Source organism: Centroberyx affinis, unplaced genomic scaffold (genome assembly GCF_046629955.1).
Source record: "Centroberyx affinis isolate AG114_WGS23_722 - 3 ecotype Tasmania unplaced genomic scaffold, CSIRO-AGI_Caff_v1 ptg000241l_1, whole genome shotgun sequence".
Taxonomy (NCBI): domain Eukaryota; kingdom Metazoa; phylum Chordata; class Actinopteri; order Beryciformes; family Berycidae; genus Centroberyx; species Centroberyx affinis.
The window spans coordinates 153,194-179,958 of NW_027278926.1; the positions used below are offsets into that span (position 1 = coordinate 153,194).

Here is a 26,765-nt window from a genome sequence, read left to right on the forward strand (position 1 = left end):
AGGCCTTCCTGCAGCAGGTTAAAGTAGCAGACTCCTCATATCAGGGAAGAACGTGATGAACTGATGAAACTCTGTCTAGGAGAAGAACCACAATTTACACACTTAGCCGCACAATATGTAACACTCTGCCATGATATTAGGGAAAAAAATGAATGTTAATTAGAACTTCTTGAATATTGTAACACTATGTAGTTACATTTCACATTTATGACCATTGTTAGTAGAATCTGAAAGAAAGAAAGAAAGAAAGAAAGTTCATCTGCCTAGCAACTAGCGTATGCTGTCAGCAGACAATAAGGCTAAACACATCCGTCTGCTAACCAAGCCAACACACACAAGAAGAGCTCTCTATAGGGGGCGTATCAAAATAACACCCAACAGTTAGGTTGCAGAGGTTAAAGCTTAACACCAGCTGTGTTTCTGACCTGAACCCTGTTTCCCCATCTTTTTCCATTATACCATTCCATTCTGAGCAAAATCTCATCAACTGCTTCAGTATGGAGTATATAAATACTGTCTATCTTGCTTGCCTGGGTGTTGCTCTCCGATGTTGCTCACTCGGTAATAAGACATGCATATATTTATTTTTTTATTTTTTATTCATGACCTGTCCACTTCAACTATTTACTTTGCACAGCGGCACATGTAGACGGGCAGCTGCAGCCGGCCGGCAAAGAGGAAGCGAAGGAGCGCTAAAGCAAATGGCCAAGGCGTCATCAAAACTGTATGAGACTGTATGAGTATTTTTTTACATCTTTTCACTGACATGTCTCAATACAGAGCGAACAGTCAATGTGTTAAAAAAAAGACTTGTGAAAGATGATTTTGGGGTTGATTTTTAGAGTTTCCATTGGTCCTATTGGACTGTATTGGAGAGAAGTGGTAAGACATAGGTAGCTCGCAATTGATGAGCTTTTGGTCAGTATCAGTCAGTATGATTGAAAAAGGATGGGAAATAGTCCAGGTCAAAAATGGCTAGAGTTATTCTTTAAGTCAGGTTTTAGGAGTGCAGTACTGGTTTAAAAGGTAAAGATAAAGGTAAAGTTGGTCTATAGTATCATGATATCAGTGGTTCTATCCTATCAGGTAGTTCTCCTGGCATCTCAGGTGTAAATCAGTCCCTCCTTAGATGGCTACATGCAAACCGCAGGGCTCTGGGTCCTGAGGACCAGCATTTAAAACCGCTGGTCTATATGCCTCTCCATGAGGAGAGAAAGACACAAAGCCATGACCTTGTGTTGGAACAAGGCAACGACATCTGAACAGTGGTTTTTCCACATCATAACCTCACACACATACACTTAGTAGATCATAGGTCATACACTGAACATACAGTACGTCTTCATACATTTTCCAAACCAGACTGGAATGATAAATGAATGCTACTGTAGGGGAACGACAAAAAGAAAAGAGTTGTGCTGATTGACATAAACAGTGTGTGTGAACAATGCCCAAGGCAGCAGCTTTACAAAGTGTACACCTATGTGACAGAGATAACAAGGTAAGTTGTCATTCAACAAGATAGGCAAAGTCTTTAGAAAGATGAAAAGGATGGCCCAGACATTTTCCTACCTGCGCTCGGTCTATTCTTGTCCAGTGCAAGCTTGCTCGGGGTTTTTATGTCTGTTAAGTGAACCAGAAGAGACGCGCCATGGCAACAGAGTACACAGACGGCAAACTCCAAACTGACTGAGCATGAACCTCACACCAACATCTGGAGGTCAAGAAGCAAATCGATGAGGGCGGAACTCTCGGTGCCAGATCCACACCATGAAGAGGTCTCTGTCTCCAGCGCCAGATGTTATTACATCATATAAAGAGGTCCCTTCATACCAGTAACAGGCCTGGAGAACAAGAGATTTTGATGGATTGTACAGCGCAAAACGGGACAGGACGGTGCAAGCATTTGCTACTAAAAACAGACGAATGCGAATGAGAAATATCAAACCTGTGTGACACCTGTGTGACGTAGAGATTTCGCCTTTGAAAATGGAGCTGACATTAGACGCTGCTAATTCTAACCTGCTAACCTGCTGCCACAGGTAGAAGAACATACAAAAAGAAGCGGCAAAATATGTTCCACTGGTTAGAGTTCACCAACAATTTGTGCAAGTACTACAAGGCCGATTTGAAGGTGGCAGGACCCCCATTTGAGGAGAGGCACCATTGCTAAACACGACGTGTCAAGGAAGCATACGGTGCCATGACTTGAAACTATGATATCGGCCAATACATTGGGCCAATATCAGCCAGACAATGACATCCACCTCCAATATGATGGATATGATGCAGTCTGATTACATATTTATTGTAGAATTGATCAATACGACACTGGTTGTCTATGCGAGGAACTTAACCTGAATTGATTCTAATGTCACATTTTCAGTGGATTACACACAAGTATGCAGCAAGGTTATTATCGTTAACGAAATAACGAAAACTAGGTGTGAAAAAACTTTTTTGTTAACTGAAATAAAAATAAAAACGAGGCTTTACAAAAAAACTATAACTAACTGAAACTGTATTGTGTGTTTACAAAACTAACTAAAATAAACTAAAATTATAGAGAAAATGTCTTTAGTTTTCGTCTTTGTCAATTTATTTCATACACAAGTCTAGTATTTTGAATTTTTGAATCTCGCCCCTGACAAATACCCCATATTACAAAAAAAGACTAAAACTAACACTGAAACTAATAAAAACTAAACTAAAACTAAGCATTTTCAAAAAATAAAAACTAAACTAAACTAGCAAACCCACTTTAAAAACGAATTAAAACTAAACTGAAATTGAAAACAGAAGGTCAAAACGAAATAAAAATAAAAACTAATGAAAAATGCAAAACTATAATAACCTTGGTATGCAGCGATATGTTTTATTATTGTCATCCTGGGTTTCAGTAGAGAGTTCTAGTGTCCCAAGGTCTAAATGCTGACTTTCCCACCCTGACTAGAATACAGTTCTCTGGGAAACACGTCATTTTTTTGGAATCGTTTGGCACGCAAACGGTCAAACTTAGAGATATTGAATATTGGCACCAAATACTGCCGATCTGCAGCTTCGATCCAGAAAATATGGGTTTGTCAAGGCAGATACAGATATTGGCTGAACCCCAACGGAAAGGCTGCAATATATGGACTCTCCGGACATTTGCCTCATCTCAGCTCTTCCTAGACGAGACCTGCCCGATTAAACCAGCCACATCTTGACTTTGAGACTTGATTCACGGTGCATAGTCGAGACAATAATAAAAGGAGCAGGATTACTGACAATGCGGCCTGTTAGCGCTTGGCTGACGGAATAAGGTCTACACCCGATGTGGCCCTCGACGGCTGCCCCCCCCCCCCCCGCTTCCTCTCTGGCCGTGTTGCCGATCAAGTTGTCGCTGAGATTTCAACAACGTGCGGTGACCCCGTCGGCTCAAGTCAAACAGCTAAAATGGAAACAGGCCTACTACTTCCTGTCATTTGATGTGTGCTTACATGGCCCCCGGTCTGCGTTGAGAGCTACAGCGTGCAACTGTCATCGCACCGCCGAGAGAGAAAGAAAGAAAAACAGACATTCTGCCTTTGGAGTAATGTCCTATGCAAGATATCTTTTCCGGCGATTTCAATGATTCTTGCCGGTCCAAAAATAATCAGGTAAACAATGGAAGGAATAACTCGAAATAATGTTGGGTCCCATCCCAGATACAGTCCTCCAGCCAAGAATTTGCCTTTTATGTAAAGGGCTATACACATGGACGCTTAGTTGACAGTGGTGACTGAAAAGTGTGTGATAAATCAAAGTTATAGACCTTTCCTTTATATAAGAGAGCACACGTAGTCACTGTCACCGCATACTTGCACTGAAAGAGAGCTGAGAGGTTCATCATGGAATATTATAGGTAAAATGTATCTCCAGCCTTGTTATAGGTGCCTGTGAAATGTAAGGTTAAAGTAGCAAGAAGCAAAACTGGAGATTTCGAAAGATGGTGCACAAGAACTGAAGCCGTGCATTTTAGCTTGGAGAGTTATCATGCTGACATGCAGTCACCTGTTAATCCCACAGTCGCTTTTGTAGTCAAAGTTCATCCTGAGGTCAGATTCATGACCTAGAAGAATGGCCACAGAGTAGGGATCCAAAACTAGCCCAGCCTTTATAGAAATTGAAAACAACCTAACCGCAGCCATACTGAACAGAAAGCTGCTCCATTGTTTTACTGAGGCCTTAGTTGGGCAATAACAAGCCCTATGGTGGCTTTAGCTGTCATATATGAAACATGGAGTATCCTTCAAAACCATAGCCTATGTTTTGCATCTTATAATCACACTCAGCAGGCAGAATCAAAATAGCTCAAAGACTCTGTAAATTGTCATGTCGGCTGAGATGAATTTATAAGGCAATAAAATCACTAAATGTTCAGTGCAATTTCAGACACCTTTCTCTCTGGCATCTGTTGCATTCAGTATGTATAGCCTCAACCCAAAGAATGTAGTAGACTGCTTATAGAGGAGGTTTCCTTTGTATAACCCTTGCTGATCGAGGCCAACTGGCCATACTTTAACATCAGAATTTTTTTGGGAGGTCAAGGACAGCAGTTACAGTTCTTGATCACCTGAAGATGAAAGGAAGCGGGTTTTATTTTCAGCCTTTAAGCTGTTCATGCCAAAGTAATGCATTTTAAATCACTCCCAGCCTTCAGTCCTCCTTAGGCCGGTTTACAAGCAACACGCTTCAAGAGCTGTAGTCAGAACAACAGAATTTTACTGCTTCGCCACTCTGCACCTATGAATCCCCCCTCTTAAACAGCAAATCATTGATTATTCTAGCTAGCCTATTCGTGGGACATTGGCTCGGCCTATACCTTAGTGCAGTGGTTCTCAACGTGGGGTCTGGGGACCACCAGGGGTCCTTGATGGTGTTCCAGGGGGTCCCCCAGCAAACTGATGAATTGTTAAACTTCGCCATTATTTCACTTACAAGGAGTTAACCCAATTATAGAATGCAGAAGAATGACTATTTTGATCATAGTTTCACTGTTATTTCTCTTCCTACAATACAGACAGTCATGGGACTCTGCACAAAATCATATCCAACAATAAAGATATTCTCAGATTTGGATCTGAGAGACAAAATCAAATGGGGGTCCGTGGCTCCAATGTGTATTAAATTAGGGGTCCTTGATATGAAAAAGGTTGAGAATCACTGCCTTAGTGTAAAATGATACATGAAAATGCCACACTAACATTTGTCCATACTGCAGCATGTATTGCAAAAGAAATTACTATGCATCACAAAAGTGTGTGGTAGACTAGACACAGTTAATGAATTAGAACCAAAGAGCAGTGTGTGTCAGTCAAGTTAACCACATTATAGTCTTATAAATTTTCGGTAAAGTTGAAGCATTTAAATAGTGCCTTCTGAATCATGTATGAGGCCCTGGCCTGGTGGGAGTGTTCCTTCTAGGGTATGAGATGGTCATATGACTGAATGTCACACTGGATGACCTTGTTATCCTAGGAAGGTTTTCAGCATCAACCAAGTGTGAGCATGAGCGTGCAAAGTCCTGACAGGCTCGACGCCACTTTAACTGACAAACAACACTTGCACACTTGGGTTGCATAACTCACACAAGGCCAGTGGCACTCCCACAATTCACTGGAAAAAGTAACGTTCACAAAAACTGGTCAACACCGATAATATCTGCATGGCATGAGAATGAAGGTTCTGTTCTAACCTCTTTAACAGGATTGTATCTCTGGAAACAGATACTAATCTGTCGGTCCAAACTGTTATGATCATTCTTAGAAACCCAAGGAGTGTTGATATCTCATTTCAGGATGTTGCTCTTAGTAATAATCAGACTTGTCGGGGCGGTCATTCAGCGTCGAATAGTCAGATGAGTTCACCATATGACCTCTATGGTGTTAGACATGGTGGTGAGTCACAGGGGGGGTCTGTACTAGGAATGCGCTACACCAAACTGCCATGGATGCTTACTTACCAAAACCTGAGCAATCTGCATTGCAGGAATCCTACAGTACAGTGTAAACTTTTTAAGTCTGTAAGACAGCCGTGCATTTTCTGGGCCATTTTCACCATTGCTGAATTGAAGATGGTATCACCAGCTGCACACCAGACATGCTTTCATGAGGACAGATCACCTAGTACGGTCATAGTAGCGTCTATGAGAAGCGAGTAACTGTGTGCGCATGGCATAATGGGATAGGTGGCGACACGAACCCGGGCCTGCAATGCAACGAAAAGAGTTTAAAAAGTTTCATATTATGCAAATGAGCACGATGCTCGCAGCGTGAGAATCAGTCGCAAAAATGTGGTTCTCATCTTCCCTTATTAAAGGAATAGTTCACCCAAAAATGAAAAATTCTGTCATCATCTACTTCCCCTCATGGCAGTTGAAACACAGGTGAAGTTTGTCCATATAACACACAGGGAGGCTGCCGGCACAACTCCATAGCAGCCTTCTCCAAAACAACTGAAGTCAGTGGGGACCAGTTCTTCAGAGTTCCAAAAAGACCTACAGTATATTTACACAATCATTTAGTGCAAATCTGAACTACAGCTGATTGATTTGCAACAAATAATGGTGTATAGGTCTTTCTATTCACAGTGTGATTGTTTGGCTGTTTTTGTTTTGAAACACTAAAGAACAGGTCCCCATTGACTTCAGTTGTTTTGGAGAAGGCTGCTACCAAGTTGTGCTGGCAACCTCCCTGTGTGTTATATGGACTAACACATTTCACCTGTGTTTCATTTGGCATGAGGGTGGGTAGATGATGACAGCATTTTCATTTTTGGGTGAACTGTTCCTTTAAGATCTTGACAAAGGAAATAATGCATGGAGGAATGTGCCAGGTCTTCCTGGTGTACCTGAAGTAGCCTAAAACGTTTTAGCTGCTAGCTCTATCACTGCTAGGCTAAACTATTCCATCACATCCAAATAGTTGTAGCCAATTAGCTCGCTAGCTTGCAAGATTAAATCATAATTTCAGGATTATGTCTCCAGACATATAATTACGGATTATATTAAATGAAATGACGAAAATGATCAAATATAACATATGTCTAGATAAACAAATAATGCAAAACAAACAGAGAATTTGCTCTGACGCTTGACCCTAGAACACACCCAGTGAAATGCCCTCGAGCAACCACTTTTGATTGAGTGAGGAGATGCAAAGCAAAGAGGTTGTGCTTGGTCTAAAAAAAATGTGTGCTGACATCTTATCTCCAAAATATGTAGTAGCAATGTAGCTGAATAATAAACCCACTGTGGCAACATGACAACGGCTGGATGTTGGCTGGATTGCAAACACTCCAGAGAAGATATCGTGAACCTGCAAGGGGAATACATTATCTACCATAAAGGGATAGCAGTCATTGTTTCATTCCGTTTGTTCACTCTTGCAGGTTTGCAAAATTGTATTTCTTAATATGTATACATGTAATTACAGAGGCTGGCCTGCTTGCCCAGAGGGCTCTGTTTATGTCTGGGAGGCTGCCTAGGCCCCAATGTTGCCATAGGCGCCATAGACCTTCCAGCTGACGACGTAATTCTTTCCATTTCAATGGTGGTAAACAACCAGAATGTAATAAACAAATACGCTTTCTGTACATATCGTAAACCTTCATAAACTAGCCAATCATCCGCGCATTTCATGTAGATCAAAGAGTCGTGTTTATCTTCGACACAGAAGCTGCATCATCACTACACAGGCATCCATATCCCCACGTATATAATCATAACAACAATCATTTCAATGTAATGTAACAACTGCTGTAATGTCAAATTAATCCGTTGTAATCGCCATTGTAACACAGACGAATAACACATTAACAGCCTAAGCATATCATGGTGTGCTAAAAAAAAAAATCTTGTCGCGATAGAAACTGAAACGTCGTTGCAGCATCTGTTATGGAAATGTGGCGATTATATAGCGCCTTATTGATGTTTTTCAGTTTTAAGCATCAGATCCCAATGAATATGACCCAATTAGCGAGCTACCAGCTAGCCTAGCATCTCGCCCCGTCGTTCTATCTGAGAGAACGTCACACCAAACCGTATTCACAAACCTGGCAATTTTAATGTGGCCTGGCTTATCAGCGAAAGTACATAACCCATAAAATATGACTCTACACCTATTTTAAATGCTTAGGAACCACTCTACAATTCGGTATATATCAAATCCACAGAATAGCACTTATTTCGATAAAATGTGCACCTTTAGAACTGGTCCGCCAGCTATTCCCACAATCTTCTTCCACCAAAATACACCGTGGAGGGCGGTAGCGAGCAGTGGGAACCAATTCTAAAAGTTGTAATTTTATTAAAATGAAGTTCTTGTTGATGTATAATATGTATGCCGAAAGGAGAAGTGCCTATTGGCGATTCAGAAAAGGTCTTGGGTCCCATTTTTGGTGCACGTATCTTTGCCAACAATCAAGGACATATTCAACTGCCAGATTTGTGAAGGGTGTTTGGCGTGACGTTCTCTCTATACGAGACAGAACGACACGTCTCGGGGCTAGCATAGCATCAAGCTATCTGAACGAGGATGGATGCAGAAGAGATGAATGCCATTTCCTTCAAACGATGACATTACCTTTGGAAACAGGCGAATTGGGAGACCGTTCAGGTGAGCTCTTGCTGTCCGGCGGTGAGAGTCTCTGCCTGGGGACCAGTCTGCCCTCCGAGCCGCTTCCACCCGGGTTGGCGGGACTGGAGCAACGGGACGTCGTCGGTCCTATGTTGCTCCCAGCTACTGAGAAGGAGGAGGAAGAGGAGCGGGTTGGGCTGTGCTGATTTCCACGCAGAAGCTGGTACGGCACCGTGGCGCGGATAGGCTGCAACCGGACCGTGGTGCTGTTGTTGCTACAGGCAGAGGAAGAGGCTGGAGGGGAGCCGCTGCGTTTAACCCGCTGCTGGGATGAGTTGGCTGCTGATGTTGATGCTGACATGATTACTACTTGATGAAGTTGGATAATGTAGTACGTGGGTGAAACGGTCCAAAGTCCTGGTGAATAGCGCGCGACTTAACTTTTCAGTTTTTGTTTGTCAGTATACAGCAGACATTTTGAACAAAGTTTGTCAGTTATGAAACGCTGTTTTCTTAAGTTCATTTACGGTGGTCAGTCCCAGATAGTGGCTTGCTACATTTTTGCGATGTTAGCGAGTCCTATAAAGTTAGTTAAACACTTCTTCTTTTTACTTAGCCGATAAGTACAAATGCTAATAACACACGTGTACCGTTATGAACTAATTTTCAGCTGGAAAAATATGTTATTACCGCATTACTGACTCGGTTTGGTCCTTTGTTGTCTTTCTTGTAACTCCTGACTCCCTACCACGGCCACGATTTCCAAGACAGCACAGCCGTTGAAACAACCACTGACTGACAGACAGGGGCGGGACCAAATCACTACAGCTACTCTCTGATTGGTGCTGCGCTACTTCCTGGATATGACTATTGGATGTTCATTCGACGTATCGAAGCATCCACCAATAGTAATTAGCGGCAGGTTAAACATATGAGACTTAAGCACACGCTATTGGTTGGTGACCTCTGTAGAGCTGCTAGTAAGGTCATATATTGTAGATATGCATATAAACAGTATATAGCATTAATATCTTATACATGTATACACATGTAAAAATGAAATGTATGTAGGATGAAATAAATGAAAATTATACCAATATCAAACTGTATGCAATATATAAAGATGAGAAAGAATACAGGAATAAAAAAATAAGAAAACAAATATGTGAATATGGAGTGTTTAGAGCAAAAGAGGCACAAGGAACCTTCTCCAAATATTATAGAAAAAAAAAAAGTTTAATGATTGCTTCTTTTTTTATTCAAAACATATCATAGGAACCATGTAATTTTTACAGATTAACATTCAGAAAATTGATACGCAGTTATGCCCTTTTCGCACCAAATTTAATGTAGGGTTTCTGTTGAGTCTTTTGGATATGTACATTACTGTATGTGCATATGAACCAATACAAAATGTGCATGGGAATGTGGATCTTTTTTTTTTTTATCTTCATTAATACACATGAACCTTTCCCAAGAACAGGAATCTAACTTTGTGGGGATTAACCCAACTTCTTAAAGCAGTAGTGTGGTGAAAGTGACAGTTGTACATTACACACAATAAGTTTCTGTTACTGCTTCATTCTAATGAACAGAGTACCTGTCCTTGGTGAACTGTGTCTACACATAGAGGTCACATTATCGTTAACATATGCCAGTTTGTTGATACAAAGTTGGGAATAAGAATTACATTGTACAGTATATCTGAGTGCATTAATTGTATCATCAAGTGCATTGTGTGTAATTAAATTACATTTCTGCTCATTACAACTTAATGTTATTCTAAATATCTTACAAAGATCATTATGTACTAGTACATGTTTCCAAACCACATAATTTATCACCTCACTATGGTTTGAATGAATTAACTGTTCAATTTACATTTTTGATGCTGCTTTGGCAATATTGTTTCTGATAACGAATCATGCCAGTAGAGTAACTGAACGATCTAATGTGATCACACACAATGATAAAACATTTTGCACACAACCTACATAGAGACAGTCACAAATCAAATAATAATCATTAAATTTATTTGTTGTTTGTTGTCCACAGTCACAACCAATTCATCACACAAACGAAAGACAGGGAGTAAACGTATTTACCATTTAAAAAGGTATTTGTACTGTATATTAAAAAGGCACAGCATGTTCAGAGAAGACCTACTTTGATAATGGACAAAAGAAAGGCGCAAATACTTGGTAGACTCATGGGTAAATTCATAACTCTAAGCAAACATATTTCCTCTTAAAAATAACAAAATGATGTCCTATGTGCGCTACTTATTAAAAAGATAACCCTTACAAAACAAAAATAGGACATCACCCCCAGCCACATATGCAATACACATCGTAAACAACATAAAAGGACACCCACTAATTCAGCAAACCTTACAGAAATCTGTGGAAAACATAATTCAAAATTAGCATGCACAGAAAAACAGCATTCAAAAATAAGAACTACAGATGAATGAACGGTGTGGTGAAATCCCCAGTATTGTTCATGAGATTGGGATTGTTTCATACAGTAGAATCTCCCCGAAAATTGAACAAAACATAGAAAAAGTGACTTCACATTCAGTGGAATACCACAGAAGAGAGACAGATCTGATGCGCTATAAAATATAGGGACGGGACGATATATCGATAATCAATATATCGCGATACAAAAATGTGACGATACGTATCGCGGGGCAGAAAAATGAATCGTGATATTAGCTCCATTTTATTCTGCTGTAGTAATCACAAATGAGACGCTTGACCATCACAGTTTCACAAGCTCTCCATCCAGATTATATTATTGTCACTTTGTAATGACATTTTTAAATTGTTGTTTACACTCTAGCGAGCCAATGACATCGCTAGAAAGATTTGTGGCTCAGAAATAAACATAATTCTGCACAGTTAGACTTTATTACAATTGAACTTTTATTTATTACATTGTATCTTGAACCCCATATCGCCTATCGCTAGGGCTGAACAATTAATAGAAATTTTATCGAAATCGCAATATGGCCTAATGCAATTTTCAAATCGCAATATTTATTAAAGGTGAAATGTGTCAAAATACCATTTTAAATGAAATATTGTGGTGCTGCAGAGATGTCCTGGCCTACACATCATATTCTACAGACTTAAGAAAACATCTTTGTTTGGTACAGATCCCCGCAAATATCACACCATAATCATTTTAATACGTTTTTCAATGAAAATGAGAATAATGATGTAAAAAATTATCATTCCCTCTAATATCGCAAATCATATCGCAATTGCAATATCAGTCAAAATAATCGCAATTAGATATTTTTTTCAAAATCGTTCAGCCCTACTTATCGCATCGAATCGTATCAGTAAGCATATCATCCCATCCCTAACAAAATGTATACTGAGCAAATTCATGACTAATGCTAATGCAGAATAAATAAAGTAAACTGATGCTGATAGAAAACTCTGGTCATGCTGGATCAAAAAGTAAGGCCACATTCAGGGGGGTAAAATTCAAACATGACAATCGTGGGTAGGGAAATATACAGTACTATGTTTCAAAACGGTTTGTTGTAAGAAGTGCTTCTGCTACACGTAATAATGTTAGAAATGTATCAGTCGTATCAAATCAAAGTAGACCAGCAAATTGTAAAAATAGTCATACAAACCTTCATGTGTTACAGTTCCTACTTAAGCAAATGAGTCGAGAGACTTGACATGAATTCGTACTTTTCATGCGATGGCTCTGGTGAAGACTTGATTTTAACTGGTTGGGAGGTAGGCATTTCTTCTGCATAATTCCTCGTCTAAGCACTTAATATGTCAATTAATATGCTCGTCAATATATCGATAGGCAGATATTGCGTTTTCATGTTGGTGCCACGTCCTCAAACTTCCCGAAGAAAGCCGCAACTACCCTTTAAAATGACACCCTGTACCGGACAACAGCCAGCTGACTGCACCGGGTCGACTTCAGCATATGAAATAAAATGTCAATATTCCCTTAACCTTTCATATTTTGGCGTCCTAATCACGGCATGCTGTACCTACAGTGTGCCATAAACACCTGGCAGCCGCGTTGTCCTGGCTGATCGTAACCAGGCGCATGTTTAACTACAGTCTACGATGAAAGTGAAGAGCAACAATTGCCCAAACTGTGCGTTCACACTGCGAGCAACATGATCAACAAGTCATTCATTTCCTATAGAGCTGAGCAACCAGGGAATCTCGGCTGATATGTGGAATTTTCACTTTTCATCAGCTGTCAACGGATTCCTCAGCAGATTTCCACGCTTCCTTGTTTCCCTACCGATGTGATTTCATTTCGCGAAGAATAGTTTTGCCTGGTTAAGTGCAAAATAGACGAGAAGTTGATTCCAGCCATTCGAAGCTTCCCAACTTTTACTTGAAAGACTACAGGCATAAACATCTAAGAAACTTTTTATGAAATGTTTATTTCAAATTAACGCTACCTAATTACTGCTTGCTTGCTAACTATGTTAGCTCATCAAAACGATGTAACGTTATGAAAGGCAATACCAAAGCAGAAAAAACTACAAGATTTGCCTGTTCAAAACGTAGCTACAGACCATCACACAGATTGGATCAGAGCCTTTGGCCCCGCCCACAATCGGTCAGAGAAGAGCGACCCATCAACCAAGCTGCTCACAGTGTGAACGTACGGTGACAGTCCCGATGCTGAAACTCAGGGGGGCCTACAGGTCACAGAGCACAGAGTTCTCCAGGGTGAAGTCATACTGGAAACTGGCCAGATTATAGTTAATGTCCCGGGACAGCAGCACATCGGGGATCAGGGGGAACCCCGTCTGCGTGGCCAGGACGTGCGGCGCCAGGGTGAAGGGGACGTCCCCGAGGAGATCCGGGAGGGACGGGGCAGCGTCCGCCGCCGCCGCCGGGGGCCCCGCCACCGGCGCCATGGCAGGGTAACCCGCAGGGAGCGGAGCCGCAGTGGGTTGAGCTGGGATCGTATAGGATGGCTGTGAAGAAGAGGAGACAGTATACAGGGCTGAAATGGACTCTTTTCACATACGACATTCACACCCACATTCAGTTATTTAGTCACAGTGGTTATGGTTAATGTTTGATTCAGATATGACTATACAGGGTTTCCCATATATTGATTATATCTGGGGTGTACTGCGATGCACTATGATGGCATTCAAACTTGATGTTGCTTGTCGGTGTGGTTGAGACGTGGGAGTGGTTGCCCATGGTTGTAGCCTGTGTGTGAAAACTTCTCTATTCCACTATTCACGCTGTCGGAAATCACCAATTTGTAATTAGCTGTGGGGAAAGCAACACAGTAGCATTGGTAACACTTGGTAACACTTGGTTGGTAACACTTTACAATAAGGGTCACTAACTAATTAACAGTTAACTAATGTGTCTGGTAATCATTTACTAATGGTGTTCATGTTAACTAAGGTATTAATTTATACATTTAATAGTTTATAAACATGACTATTAAATAATGTATAAATTAATACCTTAGTTAACATGAACACCATTAGTAAATTACACATTAGTTAACTGTTAATTAAGGGTTAGTTAATGCTTATTAAGCATTAACTAACCCTTATTAAGCATCAAATAACCCTTATTCCCTTATTAAGCATCAACTAACCCTTATTCCCTTAAGCATCAACTAACCCTTATTAAGCATTAACTAACCCTTATTAAGCATCAACTAACCCTTATTAAGCATTAACTAACCCTTATTAAGCATTAACTAACCCTTATTAAGCATCAACTAACCCTTATTAAGCATTAACTAACCCTTATTAAGCATCAACAAACCCTTATTAAGCATTAACTAACCCTTATTCCCTTATTAAGCATCAACTAACCCTTATTCCCTTATTAAGCATCAACTAACCCTTATTAAGCATCAACTAACCCTTATTAAGCATCAACTAACCCTTATTAAGCATTAACTAACCCTTATTCCCTTATTAAGCATCAACTAACCCTTATTCCCTTATTAAGCATCAACTAACCCTTATTAAGCATTAACTAACCCTTATTAAGCATTAACTAACCCTTATTAAGCATCAACTAACCCTTATTAAGCATCAACTAACCCTTATTAAGCCTTAACTAACCCTTATTAAGCATCAACTAACCCTTATTAAGCATCAACTAACCCTTATTAAGCATCAACTAACCCTTATTAAGCATTAACTAACCCTTATTAAGCATTAACTAACCCTTATTAAACATCAACTAACCCTTATTAAGCATCAACTAACCCGTATTAAGCATCAACTAACCCTTATTAAGCATTAACTAACCCTTATTCCCTTATTAAGCATCAACTAACCCTTATTAAGCATTAACTAACCCTTATTAAGCATTAACTAACCCTTATTAAACATCAACTAACCCTTATTAAGCATCAACTAACCCTTATTAAGCATCAACTAACCCTTATTAAGCATCAACTAACCCTTATTAAGCATTAACTAACCCTTATTCCCTTATTAAGCATCAACTAACCCTTATTAAGCATTAACTAACCCTTATTAAACATCAACTAACCCTTATTAAGCATCAACTAACCCTTATTAAGCATCAACTAACCCTTATTAAGCATTAACTAACCCTTAACTTAGTGTACCCTAATTGTAAAGTGTAGCGTTTTCATAATAACTGAAATTTTGATATTACTTCGATACCGTTGTAAAGGATTGAATTCAATATTGAATTTTACAAACACTCGATACTGTAATTCTGTTTCATCTTCATCTCTGGAGGGTGTATGCATGTGGATTAGAACAGTAAAAAAGAAGAAGTAGGATTGTAATAGACAGAGTGTCAGCCTGGCTCTTGACTGTACTTGGACTGCAGCGGTCAGAGTCAGAAGAGCTGAAACCATGACGACAGCATCCAACAGTCCACCACGTCTCGAACTGGATCCCAGTTCACCTAAACTGGTTGACAAACTGGTGCCAGGAGCCAAATATGGAACTATTTCACCTCCAGAGCTGACAAAGACAAACATCTAACAAACATCAAAACAAGTTGCTGCAAAGCTGTCAAGTATCTTTTGACTTTTGTTCTGCGGCAGTGCTTGATGGTTCTTCTTGTTTGCCATGGTATCATAGTAACATTGAATTTGTAGATATTTAACTTAGTACTGATATCAAAGTCAAAAAACAACAGTGACACTGTGCAGCAATACAGATGAGAACAGGTTTGAGTGCGTAAACACTCGCCCTGCACTTCTGTAACATCCTAAGGAAGGAAGTTGCATGGGTGCAGTCCCCACCATTACCATTGACAGCTGCACCGTGTACAACTGTTAACTGTGTACTGTAACGCAGACGCACAACACGCCTTCACACACACTACAGCAGTGACTGTACAGTGATACTACGCTTGCATAGCTGGGGCGTATGGGGGGGAAAAAAAAAAAAGACACTGAAAGACATTGAACTTAATCAGAACAATCTTGGCAGAGCGGTTGGTGGGGGAAAGACAGCTGTGTGTTTTCCCTCACTCTTCAGCTCCATAGAGAAAAGCAAAGTCTCTTCTCCGTGGATATGAGGTTGAGGTTGTTTCATATGTTGATGTGATGTGCTTCAGGTTTACACACAAAAAAAAGCAATGCTCTCGCCTTTACCAATTTTAGAAATAAAGAATCTTTTCTTATAGCCTGTACTTGTCATAGAGCAGTGCAGGCCTAGTTGTTAGCTTTATCCAGAGTGGCAAATTTGAGACTTTGTTGTGCTTTAACGTGTAATTAAAGGCAAATGTGAGACTAAATGCAGAGGCGATGTTGTTGCGGGAAACGCTCATTCCTCTGCAATTAAGAGGCAGAGGTTTCCTTTGGGACTGGACCACAGGGAGATTGTACCAGCTATCTTGTTTTGTGTTATGCTCTCCAACACATAGTTACCGTCTCTAAGAACCAAAGCCGCTACACCTATCTTAACTACCACTGTGATGGTGGTAGTTAGGGTACAACACTTCTGTCAACAGCACGTGATTTTCCCACAAACGTTTATCAGAACGAGTAAAACACTAGGCTAAATTATGAAGATAAGCAGAAAATCTTTCCATTTGGCTGCATTGTGGCCCCAAACTCTATTATGCTCATGATGCTGTGTGTGTGTGTGTGTGTGTGTGTGTGTGTGTGTGTGTGTGTGGCAGCTGGTGTATGATCTACATGTCAGTTTTGGCTCGAGATTTCCATGTTGCTGCGTCTCAGTGTTTCCTGTTGCACCATATGAACAAAATGAGAGGGATGGGCACACTCTACGTTTTACTAACTGTGTGACATGCGGTAGCTCCATGATGCCGTATGGACCGAACACACACACACACACACACACACAGCTGCCATTTTCCAACAATGCCCTTAATTAGAATGCAAACAGTTAACACAGGAGACATCAAGGCTTATAAAGCAACAACAATAATCAGAAGCCCAGTAGTGCTCTTTTGAGGCTCCATATGCCCCCGGCCCCCGGGGTTTTGAAGCCAGCATGGGTGAATGGCACTGGCACATTTTGGCCCGCTGGCTCGGCCCCTGGCCACCCAGCACCTGTCAGCATCACAGCGGTGCAGCCTGTACTGTATGAACCATGCAGGACAAGGCCAGCTGGGACGCACGCAGCCACTAGTGTCGAAGCAGTTGTGCTCGCTTGTGTACAATATGTTCTCTGTTCCTTCTCGCTTTGAGGTCGAGTTCCGCACCGCTCACTGCAATGTCGTGGGCTAAAATGTATATGATGAACTGAGAACCTAAAGGAAATCACCTTCGACGGCTGCACGACGACGTTGGTCGACGGCTGCACGATGTTCATGGCCTGGATCTTCCGCCTCTGCTCCTCGAGAGTCTCTCCTAAAAAAACAACAAAAAAAAAAAGGCATCGTTACAGACAGGGGCAAAATGGGTATATAGTTTGCTGAAATTTCACGAAAGCAACGCGCACAACAGAGGAGTAATCAAAGTGCATTCTCCCTCTCTTCCCACTATTGGATCCCAGTGGGAAGATGATTTGGCGTCTGGAATAACAGATTACAATTGGCAGTCCATTCTTCAAAGAGTGCATTCTTCCTCAATTTGTGCTAGACATGGCCTCCTAAAATTCGAGGCCTTACATCTCCTTTATCTATCCAAAGAAAAGTTGGCTAAGATTTGTCCAGGGGCCAGATCCCTTATGCAACAGATGTAAGACAGTAACAAGGTCCCTCATTCATACTTTTTTGTCCTTGTCCAAATCTTTAATAATTATTGGACATCTATATTTGATACATTTTCTGAGGTTTTTGGAGTCAAATTTACCCCTTCCCCTTTGATTGCAATTTTCGGAGTAGTACCAGAGGACATGCTCCTTCCCAGTCATTACTCGAATGCTATTGCTTTTGCTTCCTTAATTGCTAGACGCCTTATACTTATGAAGTATACTTATGAATCAAGTGTAAAGTGGCTCTACAGGTACATTTTATAAGACATGGCAACCGTTTCTGACATATATGAAAACGCTTAAACTGTGTACTATTCCATAACTGATTCTTAGTCAAACCAAATTACAATGTAGATTGGCTATAGACAACCGTGACTAATATATACGTCTATTTGTTTGTATGAATGTATGTGTGTTTATGTTTACATCTTTGATCTATTTTGCCGTTTGTTTATGTACGTCGGGGAGGGTATAAAAATGGACGACATGCAAACTTTTGTATTTTGGTATTTCACACTGAATGTATTACAAAGTTATGTTGTTGAAAAAAATTAAATTGTAAAATTTACGAAAGCATCTCTACAGTTAAAGCTACACTATAGGCTAACCGATTGACAACTATTTGAACTTCAATACCCAGAAATCCTGTAAACTGCACACAGCGCGCTCATGTTTACCAACCCGGTCGCTCTGTGATGCTTTATACCAAAAGAGAAGAGAGAGAAAAAAGATCTGATGTTGGTGAGTTCCAGCTTTCTCTGCTGCTCACTGCTGTTTAGGAGACAGATTGGATTTCACTCTTAAGTTCCAATTTGTCACATCCTGTGGGGAGAAGTGTCCATACCCAGAATTTAATTTGGGCAAACAGGGTGGATCTACGGCGTCTCAATTAGTAAGGATGGGACACTGTTCTCTACTGCGGCCCCACTTTGTGATTTAGGCAGCTGGATCCTAACATAAAAATCTTGCCTAGTGCAGCTTTAACTTCTAAAACATGCTTATTCCAGCAAACCCAGTGCTCTGACACTGATAATTGATTCACAGTATTTTTTTTTTTCCCCTCAGCACAAACCAGGTCAATGGGGGAGGATTATCTGTGCTTAACAAGTGGTTTTCTGATCACATTAATGGATTAGAAAGCATTAGGGCTCCTGGGAATTAGCAACACAATTTCACCGTAATGAGTGTTTTGCTCCGGAGAGAGCGTGCCTCCAAATCAGTCTGAGCTGGTTGTATGTTGTCCCCGTTTCACTTGCATCCTGTTACTGGAAGGACAACTGGGGTGAACCGCACATTGTTCAAATTAATACGACACTTCCACCACATTCACCACATTTTAACAGCAGTTAAAGCAGCGGCTACTGATGGCAAATAAGAAAATCGTCTCGCTTGACGTTTACTCTTAGTCAAGGTCCTGCCCTACCTATTTTAAGGCTTTGTTTGGGGCTTGGCGGCAGGTTGCTTTCGCTGAGCCAATTAATTAGATCCCTCTTGTCAAGTGGCTGAAATAGTGAGTTAGTAGAGGCGGTGATGGGAGGGGAAAGTGACAAGGTAATGCTGTTATCTAGGCTTAGTGAGCAGCTCTTCTCCCCCTTATTTTTTGGCATCCATAATGTAAATGCAACTCGCCAAGTGTCTGTCGTGTTTATTCTGTTATTACTGCCTATATATATATGATTTTATTTGAGAAATAGAAAAATACATGATAAAAACGTATATTTGACCCTAGAGGATAAAACAAGAAAGTCCTACTTAAAACAATTATGTCTGTTGTGGTCCTTCCTGGAAGACAAAATAACAATAACTTGGCATGGAACACAAAACACAATAAAAGCATATAGGCTACATGGCAGATGGCCATGGCCCTCGGTTCTCTAAACAGATCCAAAATAGAGCCTCAAACATTTCCTGACAGTTTATAACTACATCTCCACCCACAGCTGTGACGCAATTCTTGGCAAGGCCGCAGTACAGCAGAAAACATACTCAAGAGCAAGTAGTAGCCTTCATATTTCCCCAGGACAAGGCCATCTGCAGCGCAAATAAATCATGCAATGTAAACTAAGCTTATACTTTCTGTCAGCATGTTCTGTATAGCCTTGTCTTTGAGCTCAGAGACACAGGACAGCCACTCAATAGGCCTTAAAGCGTGTAGGAGTCTACCTTCTCATTCAGTAAACCCTTTAGCAGAGCGAGGGATAACCCCTGTAAACCATGAATACATAAGCACAATCCTCTGCTTTATTATGATATGCATTTCAGGTCAACAGTAAGCCTACTTCTTCATAAGTGATTTTGTTGATATACACTTCCTCTATTGTGCACTAGGTAAAGAACATTGAAAAGTAGCTAACTATCTTTATTAGGAACTTGTTGAACTGCCGTGTCTGAAATGCCTGTGGTAGCAACCTTTATAGGCCAGCTAATGCTCCTGCTGATGCTAGTTTTCACTGCAGCTGTATTAAAAGATTGTTTTTTCTATTTCACATTTCTCTACAATGCAAATTGCTTGTGGAAGTGTTTGGTTAGCTACTAGAAGATTCACATTTGTATAGCTAGTAGAGGATTCACGTTTTTTCACATTTGGTTAGCTAGTAGAGGATTCGCATTTGGCTAGCTAGTAGAGGATTTGCATTTGCTAGCTAGAAGAAGATTCAGATTTGGTTAGCTAGAAGATTTATTTTAAGTTCCCTGATTTCCTGATAAGGTAAGTCACGTCATTTTATTGTCTGATTTAGGTTTGCATGTAGATTGTTGGTCGTTAGTGGCCTTTGCTGAGGATGTAATGTGAGTGTAGTAGGCCTTGCTAACTGTATGTTAGCAGTAAGTTTAGTTGTCACACTGTACTGTAGTAGTGAGCTATTAGTGGCTTTTTATTTTATTTTATATATTTACTAGGATGCTCATAACTGGCCAGCATGTAACATACGTTGCTTTACTTAAGATTTTTGTTTGATTTTGTCTTGTCAGGAAAGGGGGGGGACACTTTATACTTATAATTTTGGGGAATTTTGACAATTTACAGATATTAAATACCATAAAATAACGGCAATCAGCAAATTCAATACAAAAAATATCGGTACTACCAGCTAAGGTCGGACTGGTGTAAAAAATTTACAACCGGTTTGATATATGGCTGAATAGTGGTTTAGGCCTACACCAGTAATACCGACTTTGACCACCGAGTGGTGAACACAAGCTGCTCCTGAACAACAGCAGTCCGTTTTATATGAATAGAAGAACTCAGTAGCCATTATAGCCATGCAGTGCTCCGTTTATTAACATATATAAACATATTTATCACGTTTTCATGTTGCATATTACCAGTACAATACAACTTCATACATTTGGTGTCAGCACAGATAGCTGATGTTGGCATGGGCTACTTTTTAATTTGCCAGATCAACTGATAATGACAAATACCGGTGCAGTCGTCAAACCGGTGTAACCAGCCCAACCCTACTATCAGCCTTCTAAAATCAGTCAAACCTTAGTTTCTAACTGACATGCACTTTGCAAAGTACAAATAGAAGAAATTATGTGAATTAGCAGTGCTTATATGTGAAAGAGTAGGGCTGAGATTTAAAAAAGCAGTCGTACTCCACCAAGCACATGCGGGTCCATGGTCTGAGGAGAGTCCTGCACCCTGAAAGAGGAACAGCTGCTCATGACTTCAGCAAACCCACTGCTCCAGAGAGCAGCAGCTGCGGTCAGGCCTATTCCCCAATTCATGACCTCTGCTCTTGTATGGAGAGAACGTCGTGCCAAACTCCATCTAAACCGTTACCCTTGGCCAGTTTTTAAATCCGCAAACGTCTTGTGTAGAACATCTCACAAGATCTTTCTGAATCGTTAGGATCCACAGGTACGTTCAGTGTACAAGTGATCCACCAAGCAGCTCCAATTTCAACATAATCTTAACTTTTGCATTCGTTTTTGCATGTTAAAGGAAAAAGCGCTCAGTCCACCCCAGGAGTATGTCACTGGGGTTATCAAGTGGGTACCTATACCATCACAGATGTATTGTTGAATTAGGCCCATGACACCTCCAGAAGGCTCAACACTGATTTCTTTCAACACCAAATACAGCTAGAGTCACTTCCACTACCCTGTACCAACACTTAGGCTTATCCCTAGTTCCCAACATTACTTACACACAAACAGTAAGGCCAATATTAACACTAATCCCTTCTTAAAGTAATAATCCGCAACATTTTCATAGAAATTAATGTCCCTTTTGCTACTCTATCGCTGATGATCGCTTAAAAAAAACAGGATTACCTCTTTAATTGATTTCATTTGACAGAGGATGCATTTTTAAGTAGGGCTGAACGATTTTGAAAAAATATCTAATTGCGATTATTTTGACTAATATTGCAATTGCGATATGATTTGCGATATTAGAGGGAATGATCATTTTTACATCATTATTCTCATTTTCATTGAAAAACGTATTCAAATGATTGTGGTGTGATTTTTGCGGGGATCTGTACCAAACAAAGATGTTTTCTTAAGTCTGTAGAATATATTTTTAAGTAGTCACAAATGAGTAGTTCACCCAACAACAAAAAAAAGTAATTCATATGGTGTGCAAATAGTGTGAAGAGAGACACTTTTCATAGCTTAGAAAATCTTTGTCTACCATGAAGCATCTCAGAGCTCAAACGTGTCACAAACCTTCCAGCTCCACAACTCCTTACAAAAGGGACTCATTTCTCCACCTAGTGTCAAGAGCCGATGCCGCAGATTGTTTTTGTCAAAGCCTTCCTCCCCAGGAGTATTTTCTTTCTGCCTGGATTACCAAATGGAGATGGAGGAGAGGGGGCATTGCCACGGAGGAGCTGCCTGCCAGCCTCCCCACCCTGCTGGGATTTTCCACAGCCCCGGCTCGGTCTATGCCAGCTCGACGCCGCGAAGAGCCATCCACCTGTTATTTAGTCCTGCATGGGACCATCGGCTCGGCTTTGCACGTGCATCTGCTCTGTTCAGTTGTTGCCAGTGGCAACGTGAGTGAAAAAGAAAACCTACAATATGATTAGCCTTGCATTAAAGGACAAATCCAGCCTAAAACACATTAACACAAAAACAGCTATTTGTGATGTACCTTGCATTCTGGGTCCCTTTTGTTGTTTGGGGGTGTATTTTTCTTATTCCTGTGGATAACTGGACAAATGAAGATGATGTGATGTCATGATGACACGAGATTCACATGTGATACTAATTTCTCCACTGACAGTAGCCTCAATAAACCAGAATGCAATGCAGTAGGGCTGAACAATTAATCAAAATTGTATCGAAATCGCAGTATGGCCTACGGCAATTTTCAAATCGCAGGAGGCGCAATATTTGTTAAAGGTGAAATGTGTCAAAATACCATTTTAAATGAAATATTGTGGTGCTGCAGAGATGTCCTGGCCTACACATCATATTCTACAGACTTAAGAAAACATCTTTGTTTGGTAAAGATCCCCGCAAAAATCACACCATAATCATTTGAATACGTTTTTCAATGACAATGAGAATAATGATGTAAAAATGATCACTCCCTCTAATATCGCAAATCATATCGCAATTGCAATATCAGTCAAAATAATCGCAATTAGATATTTTTTCAAAATCGTTCAGCCCTATAACTAACAGTGTGGAATTTTCCTTTCATTTCCAAACCACTGTGACAAACAATAGTGCTTCCTAATTGTTCCTTGTGGAGAGCTTGGCTCCAGTCGCGGTTGCATTTGCAGTCAGGATCTACTCCAGTGAATCCTGATTTCAGGCGAGCGCAATTGATCATACTACATTTCGGATGGCTAGTCAGTGACGTGTTTGGGTTTGCGTGAACCATCGGCTCCTCCGCCAGCGTGCTGCTGAGCGCGAGGCCGTCTTTGATCAGAGAACACGATTAAATAGAGAGCAGGGTGTTTACGCCGAGCGTCTGTGAGCTCAGTTGGTCGCCTTGATCTGGAAGAGAAAGCCTGGCTCTGACACTTGGCCTCCTCTGCCAACAATAACATGCAGCTCCTGACCATCTGTGTCAGCTCCACCGGCTCTCCCAATTAAAGCCACAGGATAAAGAGGACATTATACTGCACTTTACTGGGAGAAGGAAGAGGGGGATTCCCAAACTAAAATAACATTTTCCTTATTGTGAACCTTGACCCGCAGGGAATTTTTGGATTTTAGCTCAACTCTGATCCCTTGGACATACAAACGTGGGAGGATATATTTCTCCAAAGCTGTGTATACCTTGCAAATATTGTGCAAACGCTGGAATAAAAGCCATATTACATACGCATTCCTTTTCACTGTTATGCAATGGGGAAGCTAGTTATGCCCAACTGCCATCAAGAATGATTGATGTCATTCTTTGAATTTTGCCACCATTACACTTGTGTTACTAGGCAGGCAACATCATATAAAACAGGGGTTCTCAACGTGGGGTCCGGGGACCACCGGGGGTCCTTGAGGGGGTTCCAGGGGGTCCCCAGCAAATTGATGAATTGTTAAACTTCAGCATTATTTCATGTACAAGAAGTGAACACAATTAGAGAATGTAGAAGAATGACTGTTCTGATCATAGTTTCTCTGTTATCTCTCTACCTACAATACAGACAGTCATGGAATTCTGGACAAAATCATATCTAACAATACAAATATTCTTAGATTCGGGTCTGAGAAACAAAATCTCATCAAATGGGGGTCCGTGGTTCTAATGTGGACTAAATTAGGGGTCCTTGATATGAAAAAGGTTGAGAATCACTGATATAAAACATAGTGATAATTAGAGAAACTCAAAGATATGAACTTGAAACATCAATTAGCCGATTTACGCGTAACATCAATATGGAAAACCAGAAAAAACGAGATCCACTGCGTTATGAAACAAAGTCACACTGTCCGAGGAAATTGTGAAAGCCATGACATTCAGATTCTATCACAAAAAAGTGAACCGCTTTACACAGTGAAGGACAATCATGTGACAAGGAGCACAACAGTTAGTCAACCTAATCTTACTGTATTAATACTTTGGGTTTGACTTATTCCCCCTGCAGCCAAAACATGTCTGTAAAGCCCTCAACAATGCCCTCTGAACCCTGTTTATAATACAATATAACAATTATACATTTTCATGAAATATTTCACCTGTGTTATTCCGGATCTCATGTCTCTGAATGCCAGTAGGTGTCCAGTTTCACAACATGAAAAGTCTCACAAAGACTCATTCATTCCACAAGTCATTGGGTCAGTAATTAATCAAAGTTCAATGAAAAGATTAGCTTGAAATAACCAAATTGTTCAATAGCATCACTAATGATCACTTAAGTAGATTTGGCATGTGGTTGGTCAGTCCCCATATGTGTCTTATATAGAGTGAACATTACACCAAACTCCATTCAAGAATCTGGCGGTATAATGTGGCCTTGCTTACTGACACAGTCACATATGTCATAAACTATATCTCAAGACCTTTTTTGAATTATTATGAACCGCTCCTTAATTCACCATGCAACCAATACACAAAGCAGCACGTTATTTCAAGAGATCTTAACTTTCACTATTGGTTCACACTGCTCCCTGAGGTCCCCCGCAGTGTGTTTTGGTGGAAGAAGACTGTGGGAATAACAGGTAAAGAGATTCTAAAACTTGACATTTTATTGAAACGAGGGCTGCTGAGTGGATTATATGTATGCTAAACTGAAGAGTGGATCCTTATGATTCAGAAAAGGTGCCATGTAAAACGATGGTTCTTCAGTTGGATGACTCTACCGGCCAAATACAGAAATTAACAGGATCTCTACTCCATAGGCCAAAAGTGACAACTCTCACCAATGATAACGAAGCCTCCATCTGTTTCCCTCTCGGATGTCGACTTCTTCGAGTCTTTACGGAGTCCAAGGAAACTGAACATGATTCTGGTCTGTCAGCAGGGGAAAAAAAGTACATGTTAGACTGACAGTCATTACACAGCAAATAACTGTCAGCTGACAAGTCTCCAACTCTTCAGGCTAAAATGTGGAACAGATGCAATTACCCCTCAATGACAGTGTTAGAAGAGCTCAATGGCAGATGAAGATAGAACTGCCTTGTTTAATTGTAGTAGTTTTGCTCTCAGATGCCACAGATGCAAACCAAGGAGGTTCTATATTAACATGCAAACTAGTAGTAGGTAGCTACAGTAGCTTAACGTTAATGCTACATTCATGTCACATGGGAAAACCGTGCATTCTAACGTTCTTCTTGAAATACCATTCACCCGAGCTTTCAGCTGATAAGTACTATCGTTACTAGAAAATACTGTACACTTCAGCTCGGTGGACCCAGGTTTCTCTGAATGACACCAATAAGGACATACCTGTAGTCAAGAGTACGTATTCATTTCGAATAAAACCAACAAAATTAACGTTTTTAATCACATAATTCATTTTGTGACTACAACTCTTAAAAGGCCATGGCAGGAGCACATTACTGGATTTTTGGTTTGTGGTTGACATTGCGAAGCTTGGTTTCCTGACTTGAATTTATGTATCCGGACCTAGGTGTTAAGTGTTTAGAAGCTGGTCAGGAGAACCCAAAAAAACCTCCAGAAAACCTCTTTTTGTGCGTCTTGACGGCTTCTAACGTGAACCCTGGTTAACCTCAACCCTTTTAACCACAAGACATTCCAACAGTTATTCCCAAAAGACATGAATGCAGCATAACGTCCGCTAACGTGGGTAAAATGACACGGACTTACTGTCGTTATGCCTTGTCATGAAGTTCAGCACGGTTTCATAGAGTCTTACTTTCAGTTCAGTATGGTTCTATTAGGATTTACTTTCGCTCAGCTATTACATAACTTGGTATAATTAATCTTTGGCTAGCGCGAATTCCGTGTATTGTTATGGTTGTGATATCTGACGTCACTGATCCTCGTATCGCCCGTGTCCGTGTAGAAACGTAAAAGTACCGCCTACAGTTCCGTTGTGAGTTAC

At 40.6% G+C, this 26,765-nt stretch overlaps 2 protein-coding genes across 5 annotated transcripts in view; both read right to left on the reverse strand.

Moving 5' to 3' along the window:
• The window catches only part of glcci1a (glucocorticoid induced 1a), a 34,090-nt gene extending 24,741 nt beyond the window's left edge, over positions 1-9,349 (reverse strand). For all 4 annotated transcript variants that reach the window (XM_071543901.1, XM_071543884.1, XM_071543892.1 and 1 more), the window contains exon 1: positions 8,607-9,349. In XM_071543901.1, coding sequence (XP_071400002.1) covers positions 8,607-8,961 — 355 coding nt within the window. In that variant the 5' untranslated portion in view covers positions 8,962-9,349. The remainder of the gene's footprint in view (positions 1-8,606) is intronic.
• Positions 9,350-9,850: 501 nt separating this feature from the next.
• On the reverse strand, positions 9,851-26,685 carry umad1 (UBAP1-MVB12-associated (UMA) domain containing 1). Its single transcript, XM_071543913.1, has 4 exons — positions 26,528-26,685; positions 25,621-25,711; positions 17,365-17,450; positions 9,851-13,581 (listed from the first exon to the last, which is right to left on the reverse strand). The coding sequence occupies exons 2-4, from the start codon at positions 25,700-25,702 to the stop codon at positions 13,300-13,302; spliced, it is 450 nt and encodes a 149-aa protein (XP_071400014.1). The 5' UTR covers positions 25,703-25,711; positions 26,528-26,685; the 3' UTR covers positions 9,851-13,299.
• Between the last annotated feature and the right edge of the window lie 80 nt (positions 26,686-26,765).

What these genes read in the sequence shown, in the direction of transcription:
- umad1 (XM_071543913.1), bottom strand. Translation starts at nt 25,702, where the DNA reads ATGTTCAGTTTCCTTGGACTCCGTAAAGACTCGAAGAAGTCGACATCC. An exon ending in TGGAGGCTTCGTTATCATTG is followed by an intron (nt 17,451 to 25,620) that starts GTGAGAGTTGTC and finishes TTGTTTTTTTAG; the next exon opens with GAGAGACTCTCGAGGAGCAG. An exon ending in TCGTCGTGCAGCCGTCGAAG is followed by an intron (nt 13,582 to 17,364) that starts GTGATTTCCTTT and finishes TCTTCTTCACAG; the next exon opens with CCATCCTATACGATCCCAGC.